This window comes from Stegostoma tigrinum, chromosome 1 (genome assembly GCF_030684315.1).
Source record: "Stegostoma tigrinum isolate sSteTig4 chromosome 1, sSteTig4.hap1, whole genome shotgun sequence".
NCBI classification, from domain to species: Eukaryota; Metazoa; Chordata; class Chondrichthyes; order Orectolobiformes; family Stegostomatidae; genus Stegostoma; species Stegostoma tigrinum.
In genome coordinates this window covers 54,339,777-54,357,331 of record NC_081354.1, presented here as the reverse complement: position 1 = coordinate 54,357,331, position 17,555 = coordinate 54,339,777, and the positions used below count along the sequence as shown (strand labels likewise).

Below are 17,555 nucleotides of genomic sequence, written 5' to 3'. Positions count from 1 at the left end.
GTATGGCGCACTGACCTCTACATCGCCGAGGCCAAACGCCAACTCTCCGAAACCTCCTCCTACCGCCCCCTTGATCATGACCCCACCCCCGAGCATCAAACCATCATCTCCAATACAATCCATGGCCTCATCACCTCAGGGGACCTCCCACACACAGCCTCCAACCTTATTGTTCCCCAACCCCGCACCGCTCACTTCTATCTCCTTCCCAAAATCCACAAACCCGCCTGCCCTGGTCGACCTATTGTTTCAGCCTGCTCCTGCCCCACCAAACTCATCTCCACCCCCTTGGTCCAGGAACTCCCCAGCTATGTCCGCGACACCACCCATGCCCGCCAACTCCTCCAGAACTTCCAAATTCCCTGGTCTCCAACACCTCATTTTCAACAAGGACGTCCAGTCCCTATACACCTGTATTCCTCTTGCAGATGGCCTAAAAGCCTCCGCTTCTTCCTGTCCCACAGGCCTGACCAGTCACCCTCCACCGACACCCTCATCCGCCTAGCCGAACTCGTCCTCACCCTCAACAACTTCTCTTTCAATTCCTCTCACTTCCTACAGACAAAGGGGGTGGCCACGGGCACCCGCATGGGCCCAAGCTATGCCTGCCTCTTTGTAGGTTATGTGGAACAGTCCCTCTTCCGCACCTACACAGCCCTAAACTCCACCTCTTCCTCCGTTACATTGATGACTGTATCGGCGCCACCTCTTGCTCCCAAGACGAGCTCGAACAGTTCATCCACTTCAACATCTTCCACCCCAACCTCAAGTCCACCTGGGCCATCTCCAACACATCCCTCACCTTCCTGGACCTCTGTCTCCATCTCAGGTAACCAGCTAGAAACTGATGTCCATTTCAAACCCACTGACTCCCACAGCTACCTAGAATACACCTCCTCCAACAAAAATTCCATCCCCTATTCCCAATTCCTTCACCTCCGCCACATCTGGTCCCAGGATGAAGCATTCCACTCCCACACATCCTAGACGTCCACGTTCTTCAAGGACCGCAACACTCACCACAGCCCCCCTACCCCACCGCCCCAGAGTGATCGAGAACAACCATGACCGTGTCTCCCACAACAACCGCCCGAAGAGGATCCCCCTCGTCCTCACATATCACCCCAACCACCTCTGGATGCAACGCATCATTCTCCGACACTTCCGCCATCTACAATCCGACCCCACCACTTAAGACATTTTTCCATCCCCACCCTTGTCTGCTTTCCGGAGGGACCACTCTCTCTGTGACTCCCTGGTCCACTCCACACTCCCCTCCAACCCCACCACACCGGGCACCTTCCCCTGCAACAGCAGGAAGTGCTACACTTGCCCCCACACCTCCTCCCACACCCCCATCTCAGGCCCCAAGATGACTTTCCATATTAAGCAGATGTTCACCTGCACATCTGCCAATGTGGTGTACTGCATCCACTGTGGCTTCCTCTACATTGGGGAAACCAAGCAGAGGCTTGGGGATCGCTTTGCAGAACACTTCTGCTCGGTTCGCAATAAACAACTGCACCTCCCAGTCATGAACCATTTTAACTCCCCCTCCCATTCCTTAGGCGGCATGTCCATCATGGCCTCCTGCGTTGCCACAATGATGCCACCCAAAGGTTGCAGGAACAGCAACTCACATTCCGCTTGGGAACCCTGCAGCCCAATGGTATCAATGTGGACATCACAAGCTTCAAAATCTCCCCTTCCCCCACTGCATCCCAAAACCAGCCCAGCTCATCCCCTCTCCCCACTGTATCCCAAAACCAGCCCAGATTGTCCCCGCCTCCCTAACCTCTTCTTCCACTCACCTATCCCCTCCTCCCACCCCTACCTACTAACCTCATCCCACCTCCTCGACCTGTCCGTCCTCCCTGGGCTGACCTATTCCCTCCCTACCTATCTTCTTTTATCTCCCCATCTTCGGTCTACCACCCCTCTCTCCCTATTTTACTTCAGAACCCTCTCCCAATCCCCCTCTGATGAAGGGTCTAGGCCCAAAACGTCAGCTTTTGTGCTCCTGAGATGCTGCTTGGCCTGCTGTGTTCATTCAGCTCTAAACTTTGTTATCTGGCATAGAAATGATCAGCCAGTTAAGGCACAAGTGAGTTTTGGAATTCGATGAAAAAGGCAGATGAGTTGAGAGTACAAGTTAATATATGGTTTTGGGGCGGGGGCGATGACACAATTGAAATCACAGACATTGTTGAGAAAGGGGCAGGATTGTTTGCTCTGATTCCTGTTTCTAATATCTTCAGGTGAGACAGAGATGGAGGTAAAACAGCAAGGAATATTACAATGTTTATCAGGAAATCAATTACATCAGTAAGAACATAGAACATAGAACAGTACAGCACAGAACAGGCCCTTCAGCCCAATGTTGTGCCGACCATTGATCCTCATGTATGTACCCTCAAATTTCTGTGACCATATGCATGTCCAGCAGTCTCTTAAATGTCCCCAGTGACCTTGCTTCCACAACTGCTGCTGGCAACGCATTCCATGCTCTCACAACTCTGAGAAGAACCCGCCTCTGACATCCCCTCTATACTTTCCTCCAACCAGCTTAAAACTATGACCCCTCGTGTTAGACATTTCTGCCCTGGGAAATAGTCTCTGGCTATCAACTCTATCTATGCCTCTCATTATCTTGTATACCTCAATTAGGTCCCCTCTCCTCCTCCTTTTCTCCAATGAAAAACGTCCGAGCTCAGTCAACCTCTCTTCATAAGATAAGCCCTCCAGTCCAGGCAGCATCCTGGTAAACCTCCTCTGAACCCTCTCCAAAGCATCCACATCTTTCCTATAATAGGGTGACCAGAACTGGACACAGTATTCCAAGTGCGGTCTAACCAAAGTTTTATAGAGCGGCAACAAGATCTCACGACTCTTAAACTCAATCCCCCTGCTAATGAAAGCCAAAACACCATATGCTTTCTTAACAACCCTGTCCACTTGGGTGGCCATTTTAAGGGATCTATGTATCTGCACACCAAGATCCCTCTGTTCCTCCACACTGCCAAGAATCCCATCCTTAATCCTGTACTCAGCTTTCAAATTCGACCTTACAAAATGCATCACCTCACATTTATCCAGGTTGAACTCCATCTGCCACCTCTCAGCCCATCTCTGCATCCTGTCAATGTCCCGCTGCAGCCTACAACAGCCCTCTATACCGTCAACGACACCTCCAACCTTTGCGTCGTCTGCAAACTTGCTGACCCATCCTTCAATCCCCTCATCCAAGTCATTAATAAAAATTACAAACAGTAGAGGCCCAAGGACAGAGCCCTGTGGAACACCACTCACCACTGACTTCCAGGCAGAATATTTTCCTTCTACTACCACTCGCTGTCTTCTGTTGGCCAGCCAATTCTGTATCCAGACAGCTATGTTCCCCTGTATCCCATTCCCCCGACCTTCTGAATGAGCCTTCCATGGGGAACCTTATCAAATGCCTTACTGAAGTCCATATACACCACATCCACAGCTCGATCCTTGTCAACTTTTCTAGTCACATCCTCAAAGAACTCGATAAGGTTTGTGAGGCATGACCTGCCCCTCACAAAGCCGTGTTGACTGCATTTGATCAAGCCATGCTCTTCCAGATGGTCATAAATCCTATCCCTCAGAATCCTTCCTAACACCTTGCAGACGACAGACGTGAGACTTACTGGTCTGTAATTGCCGGGGATTTCCTTATTTCATTTCTTGAAGGGAGGAATTACATTTGCCTCTCTCCAGTGCTCAGGTACGACTCCAGTGGAGAGCGAGGATGCAAAGATCTTCGCAAGTGGCGAAGCAATTGCATTTCTCGTTTCCCAAAGCAGCCGAGGAAAAATCTGGTCCGGGCCTGGCGACTTGTCAATCTTAATGTTTGACAAAATTTTCAGCACATCAGCTTCCTCTATCTCTATCCATTCCAGCATGCACACCTGCTCTTCAAAGGTTTCATTCACTACAAAGTTCGTTTCTTTCTTAAAGACAGAAGCAAAAAACTCATTTAGGGCTTCCCCTACCTCCTCACACTCCACACACAAGTTCCCTGTGCTATCCCTGATCAGCCCTACTCTTTCTTTGACCATTCTCTTATTCCTCACATAAGTGTAAAATACCTGTGTTTTCCCTAATTCGTTCTGCCAAGCCTCATGCCCCCTCCTGGCTCTCCTCAGACCATATTTGAGCTCCTTCCTTGCCTGAGTGTAATCCTCTCTAGCTGAACTTGACCCTAGCTTCCTCCATCTTATGTAAGCTACCTTCTTCCTTTTCACAAGACGCTCCACCGCTCTCGTCATCCAAGGTTCCTTTATCTTACCCCTTCTTTACTGTCTCAGAGGGACATATTTACTCATCACTCGCAACAACTGTTCCTTAAACAGTCTCCACATGTCTATAGTGCCCTTACCATGGAACAATTGCTCCCAGTCCATGCTTCCTAACTCATGTCTAATCGCGTCATAGTTTCCTCTTCCCCAATTAAATATCCTCCCATTTTGCCTAATCCTCTCCTTCTCCATAGCTATGTAGAATGTGAGGCAGTTATGGTCACTATCACCAAAATGCTCTCCCACAAGATCTGATACCTGCCCCGGCTCGTTTCCGAGCACCAAGTCTAGAGCAGCCTCTCCCCTCGTTGGCCTGTCAACGTACTGAGTTAGGAAACCCTCCTGAACACACCTTACAAAAACAGCTCCATTCAAATCTTCTGCTCGAAGGAGGTTCCAATCAATATTAGGCAAGTTAAAGTCACCCATTACAACAACCCTACTACGTCCACACTTTTCCAAAATCTGTCGACCTATGCTTTCTTCAGTCTCCCTGCTGCTATTGGGGGGCCTGTAGTAAACCCCTAGTGAGGTGACTTACTCCCTTGCTGTTCCTAATTTCCACCCATACTGACTCAGTAGGAAGATCTTCCTCGACAATGGAAGCTTCTGTAGCTGTGATACCCTCTATGATTAGTAGTGCTACACCCCCTCCCTCTTTTCCCCCCCTCCCTATTCTTTTTAAATGTTCTAAACCCTGGAACATGCAGCAATCATTCCTGCCCCTCAGAAACCCATGTCTCTGTTATGGCCACAACATCATTGCACCAGGTACTGATCCATGCTCTAAGTTCATCACTTTTAGTCCTGATACTCCTTGCGTTAAAGCAAACACACTTTAACTGATCCCTTGGTTCCTTCCCAGGAAAATCCTTCCCACTAGCTGGTCTACCTCTTGCTACTGCCTCACCTGCATCAACTCTCACCTCCGGCGTACAGCTCAGGTTCCCAGCCCCCTGCCATACTAGTTTAAACCCTCTTGAACTACTCAAGCAAACCTTCCACCTCGGACATTGGTCCCCTTCCAGTTCAGATGCAATCCGTCCTTCTTGTACAGATCCCACCTTCCCCAGAAGGCATCCCAATTATCTACATATCTGAAGCCCTCCCTCCTACACCAGCTGCAAAGCCACGTGTTAAGCTGCGCCCACTCCCTGTTCCTCACCTCGCTATCTCGTGGCACCGGTAGTAAACTAGAGAACACTACTCTGTTCGTCCTGCTTTGCAGCTTCCATCCTAACTCCCTGAAATCACTTTTTATATCCTCAATCCTATTTCTGGCCAAATCATTAGTGCCAATATGTAACGATTTCTGGCTGTTCGCCCTCCCCTTTTAGAACCTTATACACCTTATACAGTAAGGAGGGATAACATCTTAAAAGGCTCCTCAAATTAAGTCTAGGTAGAACGTCAAGATAAAAATAGGAGGAATCACATTGCTGGGAGTACACTATTTGGCACTCTTGCCTTCTTTGATCATAACATTGAGTATAGGAGTTGGGATGCCATGTTTGGGCTGTACAGGACATTGGTGAGGCCACTATTAGAATACTGCATTCAGCTCAGCTTGCCCTTCTATGGGATGGATGCTGTTGAACTTGTGAATTGTATCTGCACACAAGCCTGGAGGGTTTAAGCTACCAGCAGAGCCTGAATAAGCTGGGGCATTTTTCTCTGGGATGTCAGAAAGTGAGGGGTAAGCTTCTAGAAGCTTATAAAGTCATGAGCGCAATAATAGTGAAAAGCCAAGGTCTTTTTCCCCAGGGTGGGGAAGTCCAAAACTAGACGGAATAGGTTTAAGGTGAGAGGGGCAAGATTTAAGGTTATCAAAAATACAAAGGGATCTTGATCAGAAGGTCAAGTGGGTTGAGGATTTACAAACATGCCAAATGCCTCCTTCACCATCCTGTCTACCTGTGACTCCACTCCAATGAATTATGCACCTTTTTTCCTGAGGTGGCAATAGCAGGATAGATAAAAGGCAAAGCAGTGGATACAACAGGTTTGTGTTTCTGAAGATTAACCAATAAGCTACCACAAACAAGACTACTTGAGAGCCCATTGTGCTTGGGATAATATATTAACAGGGATAGGGCACTCATTAAATAATACAAGTCAGAGAGATGGAATAAGAGGGGCATTTTCAGAATGGCAACTTGTAATTAGTAAATTGGCACAGGGATCAGTACTGGATTCACAATATATCAGATCACACAAAAGTAAAATGGGAAGGTAAATAGTGAGAATGACAGTGTACAGAGGGATACAGATAGGCTAAATATGTGGGCAAAAAAGGTGGAAAAATTAGAGGTTATGCAATTTGCTGTTTTTACTGTAGTCTCCCTCAATTTAAATGATATTTAACTCATCTATTCTTCCTGTGACAGAGGGGTTGTGGGGGGGGGGGGGGGGGGGGGTCCTCACGCATAAATCAAATAAAGCTGACATTTCATCAGATAACATAGCAAGTGAACAAAATGTCAGTCATTATTTCAAAAGGGAATGGAGTATAAAATAGAAAACTGTATAGAAATAGAAAGGTCCTGCTATAACTATACAAAGAACTAGTAGAATTCTGTGAATAGTTCTAGTTTCTTTATCTAAGGGAAAGATATACCAGCTTTGGAGGCAGGCCAGAGGGAGTTTACTAGGTTGATCCCAAGTACAGAAGATTGAGAGATTGAATAGGTTTGGCCTATTTTACAAAATAGAGACTTGACGTTTTGGAAATGTAGGAGGACTCTTAGGGGCTTGACGGGGTAGATGCTGAGAGGTTGTTTCCCCTTGTGGGCGAGTCTAGGACCAAAGGTGTACAATCCCAGAGTTAGGGTTCCCCACTTAATACAGGGGAGTAGGAATTTATTCTAAGAGTAGGGAATCTGAGGAATGCTTTGCCACAGAAGGTTTGTGTTGTTAAATATATTCAAGGCTGAGATAAGCGGATTTTTAATCAGTAAGGACAGAGGGTTATGGAGAAAGGGCAGGAAAGCAGAATTGAAGATGATCAGATCAGCCACAATCTCACTGAACAGCAACGCAGACTTGATGGGTTGAATGGACTACTTCTGTTCCAATATAAATTCAAAGAGTCAGATTGAAATAGGGCTGACTGGCCTAGTCTTGCTCCTGTGTTTGCTAGGAAATAAAAGCATTCAATAGTGCAAGAGAACTAAACTAATTCAACTAATCAATTGCAAAGTGTTTCAGCTAAATCACTAAATTACACTGGTTCCGTTTCCTCATACTGCAGCTCATACCTTAAGCTGGACAATTTCAATTGGAACATCAATACTCAAAACAATATCAACAATCAAACAGAAACAAATAGTCTTGATTTAATGGTGATAAAGACATCAAAATTTACATAGTTCTGCTTTTAAAAAGTGATCTTGTCAAACTTTTTTTAAATAAAAAGTGATAATTCCAACATTTAGCAATACATTGTTAATTCGAGTTATTTTTCTTAAGTAAAAACATTTACTTACCATTTGCATTTTGTTCAACAGATTTACCATCTTGAATGACAACTAGGAATAAAACAATATTTTTAATGCAAGGAAAAACTAAATACTGACAGTAGGTCTAGTTAATTATATAGCAGCTGAGGCAGTTAGTGGACTAACTTCATGCTCAACTCAAAAGTAAATTAGATATGAACAGTAATCAGTCCTTTTAAACAATCTGATTTATTAGCAATGAGTGCGCAAAGGCTGCATGAGGATTCTTGTGGTGCAGTGGTAGTCTCCCTATCCCTGAATCAGGAGGCCTGGATTCGTGTCCCATCTGGCCCAGAAGTGTGCAATAGCATTTTTGGGCAAGTTGATTAGAAAATATCTACAAAGGCTGCTTTTCCTGGTTGACAATACCATTGCTGCTGGACACCTCAAGATCACACTGATTTGAGGTCGGATTTAAAATTTGGTCAGATTGGAAAAGGGAAAGTTCATGTCTCAAACGGTTAGATCATTGCGGTCAACAGTGAGCTTTAGTCTTTTGCAAGCTGCAAAAATCTAGCCCATTCTTGGAGTTCAATTTGAAATAATGAGTTATTTAATTTCAATGATCATATTATCTAGTAAGTAAATTTGATTTTTTCCAATTTATACCGAAAAACGTTGCACACTTCCTATTTTTATATCTCAGATGCTGTCGTAGAAAATAGTCATTGGAAGTCAGAAGCAGATTAACTGCTATAAATCAAAATTATTTGCCATGGTCTGCTAGAAAAAAAAAGTCTTCAGAAAAACTTACCTTTTCCACTTCTGAATTCTTTGCAATCTCTTTTACCCAACCTCCAATACTTTGTATACTTGTACAGTCCAGAGTATTTCACAACAAGAATTAACTCGTGGAACCTTATTGTTTATGCACAAAATATGGGACATATATACCAAAATAAAAACCTAGCAAGCGACAACCAATAACTTCAAAGTTGAAACAGCAGCAAAAATGATGACAATTGAAAAATGACCCTGAATGCAACAATACTTACAAGGAGAAACAACTATTCAAAATTATGCAAGAGGAAGAAATCCAACATACATTATCCATGCTGTCAGAAAGAGTTTGACAACTCAGTCTGCAACCTTCTAAATTACAGCACTGCAAACACATATACAAGTATCATCAGCAATTTTATGCCTCTAGCCACCCATTCCAGATTACTACCATGCTCTAGATTTTAAAAATCCAACTTTACTTCAAAGGGGAGTTACTTTTAGAAGGATTAAAGTTTACAGCGTAATTATTGACCTCTCAACCAAAAGATAGATTTGGAAGCATTTTGCTCTTTATGAAAGATAGCGTAGAGCTTCAAGCAGCCATTGACAAACTGGTGGAATGGTTGGACAGATGACATTCAATGTGGAGAAGTAGGAAGTGATTCATTTTTGTAGAATGAATGTTGAGAGACAATATAAAAAAGTACAATTCTGAAGCAAAGGGACCTGGATGTATATGTGCATAAATTAGCAATGGCAAGCTTGGCAAGGTAAAGTTGTCAGTGCTGTTAATAATGCATATCACGTTGTAGGATTCAGTCAGAACACTGACTTCAGTAGAAACAAGAAAGGCATCTCAAAACTTGTATGAAAGATTAGTTTGGCCTCAACTGAACTATTGTGTCCAGTGTTGGATTAGAGACGGTGCAGCAAATATGCACAAGAGCAATTTGGGGAAGGTATTTCAGTTTGGAAAGATAGAGAAGTTGGGACTATTTCCCTTGAAGGATCGAAAGAAGATTTGATACAAGAATTCAAAAAGGGGTATGTGAAACCATGCCGCGTGTGGATAAAGTAGAAAGGTAAAACTGTTTTCATTGGTGGAAAGATTGAAAGCAAAAAAAGGGCAGAAATTTCAAACAATCAGCTGGGATAAAAAAGCCAAAAAGGAGAATAAGCTTCTTCACGCAGCAAGTGGTTATAAATAGAATTGTATTTTTAAGACTATGGTGGATGAGAGTTTAATTGAGGCATTCAAGAAGGAACGACTTATTTAAAAAGGAACATTATGCAGGGTTACCAGGAGAATGTCAGTTAGTAAGCTGTTCAGAGTGTCAATGCAGACCAAACGGACCTCTTGAAGGCACTGTTCTCCCCAAAGTTCACAATACTTTCAATTTTCCTATCACCTGAAAAGTTTCAATAGTGCCTCACACCTCTGTATTAAATTCAATTTCCACTTTTCCATATTTGTGACCAGACCATTAATAACTTCTTACATTGGTCAGAATCTACAACGAAGGCAGAACAGTGACCAGTTCAAAGGTCAAGGCAGGACTAAAAAAGTTATATTCGAGGGGCTAAGAAAGTTTCTCCCAACATTCCCTTCTTCCCCAGAGGGAAATGCTGAAATTTGATGTATTTTGGCATGTACAATGTAGGCGGGCATTAGTTTCCTTTTAAATCCAAAAAATAAAACAGAAGGGGTTTTGCCTATTCGTTATATAAAACTATGAATATTTGGTAGTTAAAATTTTATTTTACAATCATAACAATGGAAAACTCAATGTCAATGACCTGTGGAGCTAACGGCAAGTTATGAAATCTGCAGACATGCAGTTAAGCATAAAAATTTAGAAAAATCCTGTCCTTTACTCCCCATCACTAGAGCCTACTGTTGATCGAGGTCCCTGCAAATAGTGGTCAACAACTTTTAGAAGTCATTGCACTAACAACAACTCTTTTTATGCTGTATTATTGGTGTTGGAAACATCTGAAAGAGATAAAAATAGAACATCCTTAACATACTCAATAGGTCTGATAATGTGGTGTTAACTGGGGTTTAAAACTATATACTAATTCAGACCATGGACAATGGGAACTGCAGATGCTGGAGAATCCAAGATAATGAAATGTGAACACAGCAGGCCCAGCAGCATCTCAGGAGCACAAAAGCTGATGTTTCGGGCCTAGACCCTTCATCAGAGGAGGGGGATGGGATGAGGGTTCTGGAATAAATAGGGAGAGAGGGGGAGGCGGACCGAAGATGGAGAGAAAAGATAGGTGGAGAGGAGAGTATAGGTGGGGAGGTAGGGAGGGGATAGGTCAGTCCAGGGAAGACGGACAGGTCAAGGAGGTGGGATGAGGTTAGTAAGTAGGAGGTGGCGGTGCGGCTTGGGGTGGGAGGAAGAACAGGTTAGGGAGGCAGAGACAGGTTGGGCTGGTTTTGGGATGCAGTGGGTGGAGGGGAAGAGCTGGGCTGGTTGTGTGGTGCAGTGGCGGGAGGGGACGAACTGGGCTGGTTTTGGGAGGCAGTTGGGGAAGGGGAGATTTTGAAGCTGGTGAAGTCCACATTGATACCATTGGGCTGCAGGGTTCCCAAGCGGAATATGAGTTGCTGTTCCTGCAACCTTCGGGTGGCATCATTGTGGCACTGCAGGAGGCCCATGATGGACATGTCATCTAAGGAATGGGAGGGGGAGTGGAAATGGTTTGCGACTGGGAGGTGCAGTTGTTTATTGCTAACCGAGCAGAGGTGTTCTGCAAAGCGGTCCCCAAGCCTCCGCTTGGTTTCCCCAATGTAGAGGGAGCCACACCGGATACAGTGGATGCAGTACACCACATTGGCAGATGTGCAGGTGAACCTCTGCTTAATATGGAAAGTCATCTTGGGGCCTGGGATAGGGGTGAGGGAGGACATGTGGGGGCAAGTGTAGCATTTCCTGCGGTTGCAGGGGAAGGTGCCAGGTGTGGTGGGGTTGGAGGGCAGTGTGGAGCGAACAAGGGAGTCACGGATTCCTTAGATGACATGTCCATCATGGGCCTCCTGCAGTGCCACAATGATGCCACCCGAAGGTTGCAGGAACAGCAACTCATTCTGCATGGGAACCCTGCAGCCCAATGGTATCAACGTGGACTTCACCAGCTTCAAAACCTCCCCTTCCCCCACCGCATCCCAAAACCAGCCCAGCTCTTCCCCTCCACCCACTGCATCCCAAAACCAGTCCAACCTGTCTCTGCCTCCCTAGCCTGTTCTTCCTCCCACCCATCCCTTCCTCCCACCCCAAGCCGCACCTCCATCTCCTACCTACTAACCTCATCCCACCTCCTTGACCTGTCCATCTTCCCTGTACTGGCCTATCCCCTCCCTACCTATACTCTCCTCTCCACCTATCTTCTTTTCTCTCCATCTTCGGTCCGCCTCCCCCTCTCTCCCTATTTATTCCAGAACCCTCATCCCATCCCCCTCCTCTGATGAAGGGTCTAGGCCCGAAACGTCAGCTTTTGTGCTCCAGACAGGCTGCTGGGCCTGCTGTGTTCATCCAGCCTCACATTTCATTACTAATTCAGACCCACTTCTGAACAATTTCTCGCTCTAGAACTGCCGAATATTTCCATTATAATACTATTGCTGTTTAGTGTACATTTCCTCAGTTTACAATTCAGTTTCTAATATCCATGAATTGAATTAAACAGCAAATGTACTTGTTTGTTATACATTTTGTTATCTACAAAAATTCTTTTATGCAACTGGTTGCTTGCCCTACTTGATGGCATCACTGGAGATGTTCTCTCAACCCCATGGTAGATTCAAAATGACAATCAGAAAAGGGAGGGTGGGTGGGGGGGGGGGAAAAAACACCAACACCACATGGACTGCTAGTACTTTACAAGTAGCTTTCAGAAGTCAGCAGTAAGTGCTATTACTCAGCTACGAATCACAAGTGTGGGTTCAAAAGATCCCCCCCACCTTATAAAAACAATTTATTAATTTTAGACCACATGAAACAGAAAGCAATAGGTCATTCAGCCTAATGAACCTGTTCTACCATTCAACAGGATCATGGCTTATCAAACATTCCTCCTGTTCACTTTCCTAAGTTTTCTTCATAACCTTTGAATCTCCTACTGATCAAGAATCTCAGTCTTAAATACAGACAAGGACTCTGCCCCTACAGTTCTGTGGCAAGGGATTCCAAAGATCCTCAAATCCTCTGAAAGAAGATATTTCTTCTCAGTTCAGTCTTAAATTGCCATTATTCGGTGATCCTAAACTCTCCCATGAAGTGAGGGAACATCCTCCCAGCATTTACTGCGATAAGGCCCTTAAGAATCCATTACATTTCAATGAGATCACCTCTCATACTTATGAGCTCCAGTAAGCAGTTGCAAGTTGTTTAGCCTTTGCCCCTAAGATGATCCATCCAAACCAGGAATCATTTTACAGAAATAATGGGAACTGCAGATGCTGAATAATCTGAGATAACAAAGTTTGGAGCTGCATGAGCACAGCAGGCCAAGCAGCATCTTAGGAGTACGAAAGTTGATGTTTCGACTCCTCCTCAGGAATGCCTCTTGGCCTGCTGTGTTCATCCAGCTCTTCACTTTGTTAGCATGTTACAGAACCTTCTCAGAACTGCCCCCAGTGAATTGATATCTTTCCTTAAAAGAAGGTGCCCAAAACAGCTCATAGTTCTCCTGATGTGGTCTCACCAGCACCTTAAACAGTTGTGCTAAAACTTTGTTAAATCTGATACCAATTTTACACCAATTAATTTATCAATATTTCTGTGAGCTGTTTGTATCCCACTCAACCTGCTTTTCCGTTTATTTTTGTGCTGATGCAACTTTGGCTACAGTACATTCTCGTCCTTCCCTCAAGTCATTATTATTGTAAACAGTTGCAGTCCCAGCATTGGTCCCTGTGGAGCCCGCCTGGTTATATGTCACCAACCTGAAAAAGAACTGCTTATCCCCACTTGCTGTTTCCTGCCCATGTACCACCTCCATCACTGTGGGCTTTTATCATATGACTTAAACTTTTTCCAACTACCTTGTCAAATGCCGTCTGGAAGCCGAAAAACAACACATCTAATGGCTTTCCTCTATCCACATTGGTTGAGATGTCCTAAAAACCACTAATAATTAATCAGGCACAAGTTTCCTTTCATGGAGACATGCTGATTCTGCTTGAATAGATACCTGATTTTCCAGATGTTCTGTTATTGCCCCCTTAATGAATTTATTCCAGTACTTTCCCAACAACGGATGTTAGGCTAATTGACCAACAGTTACTCGCTTTTTGCCTCCATCCCTTTTTGACTAAAAACAGTGTCAGATTGGGAAAATTGTTAATCTTCCAGTATCTCGCCAGAATCTAATGATTCAAAACAAAACATACAGCAAATAGAGGACACAAATCATAATAAGTTAGCCATAAAATAATTTTAGGATTGCATACAATTCTCAAATAGTCTCTTCCTTTCCCCTTCACGTGCGTTATTTAGTGTAAGCTTCCTTAGAAAACATTACATGTTTAAAAATAAGAATGCAACATTCTAGTCGTTGGGTGAACCACAAAGTATTAGAATTAGACTTTAAAATCAAAATGTCAAATCAGAACACAAAAATTATAGATCATTGAACAATACTGCACAGAACAGGCCCTTCAGCTGACCTGTGAACTCATCTAAGCCCATCACCCATATGCTTATCCAAGGACTGTTTGAATGCCCCTATTGTGGCTGAGTTAACTACATTGGCAGGCAGGGCATTCCAGGCCCTTACCACTCTGAGTAAACAACCTGCCTTTGACATCTGTCTTAAATCTATCACCCCTCAATTTGTAGCTATACCCCCTCATGGATGATGACATCATCATCCTCAGAAAAAGACTCTCACCGTCCACCCTATCTAATCCTCTGATCAACTTGTACGTCTCTATTAAATCCCCTCTTAGCCTTCTTCTCTCCAATGAGAACAGACAAATCCCTCAGCCTTTCTTCATAAGGCCTTCGATCCAGACCAGGAAACATCCTGGTAAATCTCCTCTGCACCTTTTCCAGTGCTTCCACATCCTTCCTGTAATGGGGCGACCAGAACTGCACACAATATTCCAAGTGAGGCTGTACTAGCATTTTGTACAGTTGCAGCATGACATCACGGCTCCAGAACTCAATCCCTCTACTAATAAAACCTAACACACCGTAAGCCTTCTTAACAGCACTATCAACCTGGGTGGCAACTTTCAGGGATCTATGTATGTGGACATCAAGATCCCTCTGCACATCCACACTACCAAGAATCTTCCCATTGACCCAGTATTCTGCCTTCCTATTATTCTTCCCAAAGTGAATCGCCTCACATTTGTCCACACTGAACTCCATTTGCCAACTTTCAGTCCTATTCTGCAGTTTATCCAAGTCTCCCTGCAACATTCTTCTATGTCCACCACTCCACTGACTGGTGTCATCTGAAAACTTACTAACCCATCCACCTATGCCTGCGTCCAAGTCATTTTTATAAATGACAAATAGCAGTGATCCCAAAACAGATCCTTGAGGCACGCCACTAGTCACCTGACTCCAGGCTGAATATTTTCCATCAACCACTCGTTGCCTTCTTACAGAAAGCCAGTTTCTAATCCAAACTGCTAAATCTCCCTCAATCCCATGCCTCCGTATTTTCTCCAATAGCCTACCATGTGGAACCTTATGAAGGACTTCAATAAAGCCTGTGTACATCACGTCAACTGCCCTAACTTCATCCACATGCCTGGTCACCTTCTCAAAAAACTCAATGAGGTTTGTGAGACATGACCTGCTCTTGACGAATCCATGCTGACTATCTCCAATCAAATTGATGTTTGCTAGATGATTATAAATCTTATCTCTTATAATCCTTTCCAAAACTTTTCCTACAACAGATGTAAGGCTCACAGGTCTAATAATTACCTGGGTCATCTATACTGCCCTTCTTGAGCAAGGACACAACATTTGCAATCCTCCAGTCCTCTGGTACTAAACCTGTAGACAAAGACGACTCAAAGGTCAAGGCCAAAGGCTCCACCACCTCCTCCCTAGCTTCCCAGACAATCCTCAAAAATCCCATCCCGCCCAGGGGATTTATCTACCTTCACACCTTCTAGAATTGATAACGCCTTCTCCTTACTAACCTCAATCCTTTCGCTTCTAGAAGCCCATAACTCAGTCTTCTCCTCTACAATATTCTCCTTTTCCTGAGTGAAAAATTTTGTTCAGGTTTGCAACATATCACTGTCCAAATTATTCCCGCTCAACTTGTGCCCTGGGTCATTAGAATTGTAATCTCTCCAAATCTGGTGCCCAGCTAACATATTATAATTGTGATTTAATAATGCATTCCAGCAGTGTCTCTCAACCACTACAAAATAATCTCACTACTCAGGTAGTATGTCCACCACCCAAATCGGAGTGCACTATTTTCTTCATGTCTTAACTCATTTGCTATCCAATCACTTTTCCCGTTCCATTTTCCCACCCCAACCCCATGTCCCTGATTTGGCCTTGAAATAAGCATCCTCATACTTCCTGCTTCAGATGCACTGCTTTTTAAAAATTCTTAAATTTGATTGGTTAAGGAGACATACAGATGTCGTCGTACAAAGGGCACTGCTGATTGGCTGATGGGAACTTGTGCAAAACACCAAGAACAGACTATCGGCAAATGCAAAAATCAGGCATTTGCAACAATCCTAGCAAAATCTGGGCCAAAATATTCTTGCTTCTAAAGATAAAATATCTGTGTGATATATAAACATCTTTGAGCACAAACAGGTGTAAGGATTCAGGTGACACGCTAAACACAATATTTTCCGTGTTATCTAAACCCAGTGAAACACTGTTTCTGAAACACTCTGGCCTATATGCTACTTAAAATGGCTGCATTTGTGGTTTATTCTGTTAATAGCAACTTTATATGTTTGTAGTTATTCCACTGTTGCACAATGACATAGGAAAGGCTTTCATGATTTAATCACATGGTCTGAATTATAATAGCAGTGTGAACTGAATTGGAATAGGATATTACTTTATAACACTACAACAGCACAACCATCTTGCCTATCCCAGTCTGCAATCGATTTTGATTGATTTATAGCACTATTGTACAAGACATGAACTTCTTGATACTAACCTCCGATGTTAATATAACAAGACTACTCAAATTCTAAATTTATATGCATAAAAAGAAAGGTAAAAATAATCAAACAAACCAGACACCACGAACAGATAGCAATTGCAAGTTTACAAGGAACAAATGGCCTTTCACTGAGTATTGAGACTTCGCGCCAAAGAATTTTGTGCAGTTGAGATTACACTTACTTTATTGCTAAGATAAAGTGTATCAGGAGTACATTAGTGTACAAATTTGCATTTTGCTGACACTAAAAACCCTTATAATCTGCATTTAATTTCAAATTGTGGAGAAAGAGAATCCAGTGCTTTAAACTGTTTAATTCAAACCATTGGATAATTATTTCTTTCAAACAAAACTAAATTAACAAGAATGTGACTTCTGTAATACATGAATGATCAAAGACAACAGGACTTCCTTCTTGACTAAAAATTAAATGTTTCACGACAACAAACCTACATTCACCTAGAGTTTAAACACACCTGGCCTAGTCTTGCCAGAAATCAACTGTACTAGAATAAGCCATCATTTATGCACTGCAGTTACAGATAGCATGACAGACCAAAAATATCCCATTTATAGTGACAGTGAGAGACACCAGTCCTGAAGGTCTTACTAGTTTTGGGAAACAAATTTCGTGATAAAAGTAAAACAAAAAGAGAGTGTTAATGCTTAATACACTAAATATGTAATGAAGTACATCGAGTTTATACTTGCCTCGCTCACCCTTCATGAGAGCTATTTTCATGAGAACTGAACGTGGTATGTCATCAGATGTACTTAAATAGAACATACATAAAAACAAGTTATTTTTTAAAATATCCTTTGCCATTTCTGA

General features: G+C 43.5%; 1 protein-coding gene across 2 annotated transcripts in view; it reads right to left on the bottom strand.

The window, feature by feature from the left end:
• The window catches only part of LOC125455351 (caspase-6-like), a 41,011-nt gene that overhangs the window by 20,101 nt on the left and 3,355 nt on the right, over positions 1-17,555 (bottom strand). Inside the window, exon 2 of one of the 2 annotated variants that reach the window (XM_048537145.2) lies at positions 7,811-7,852. The exons of the other annotated variant lie outside the window; for it this stretch is intronic. Within the exon in view, the coding sequence (XP_048393102.1) occupies positions 7,811-7,852 (42 nt within the window). The remainder of the gene's footprint in view (positions 1-7,810; positions 7,853-17,555) is intronic. 2 annotated transcript variants of the gene reach the window in all.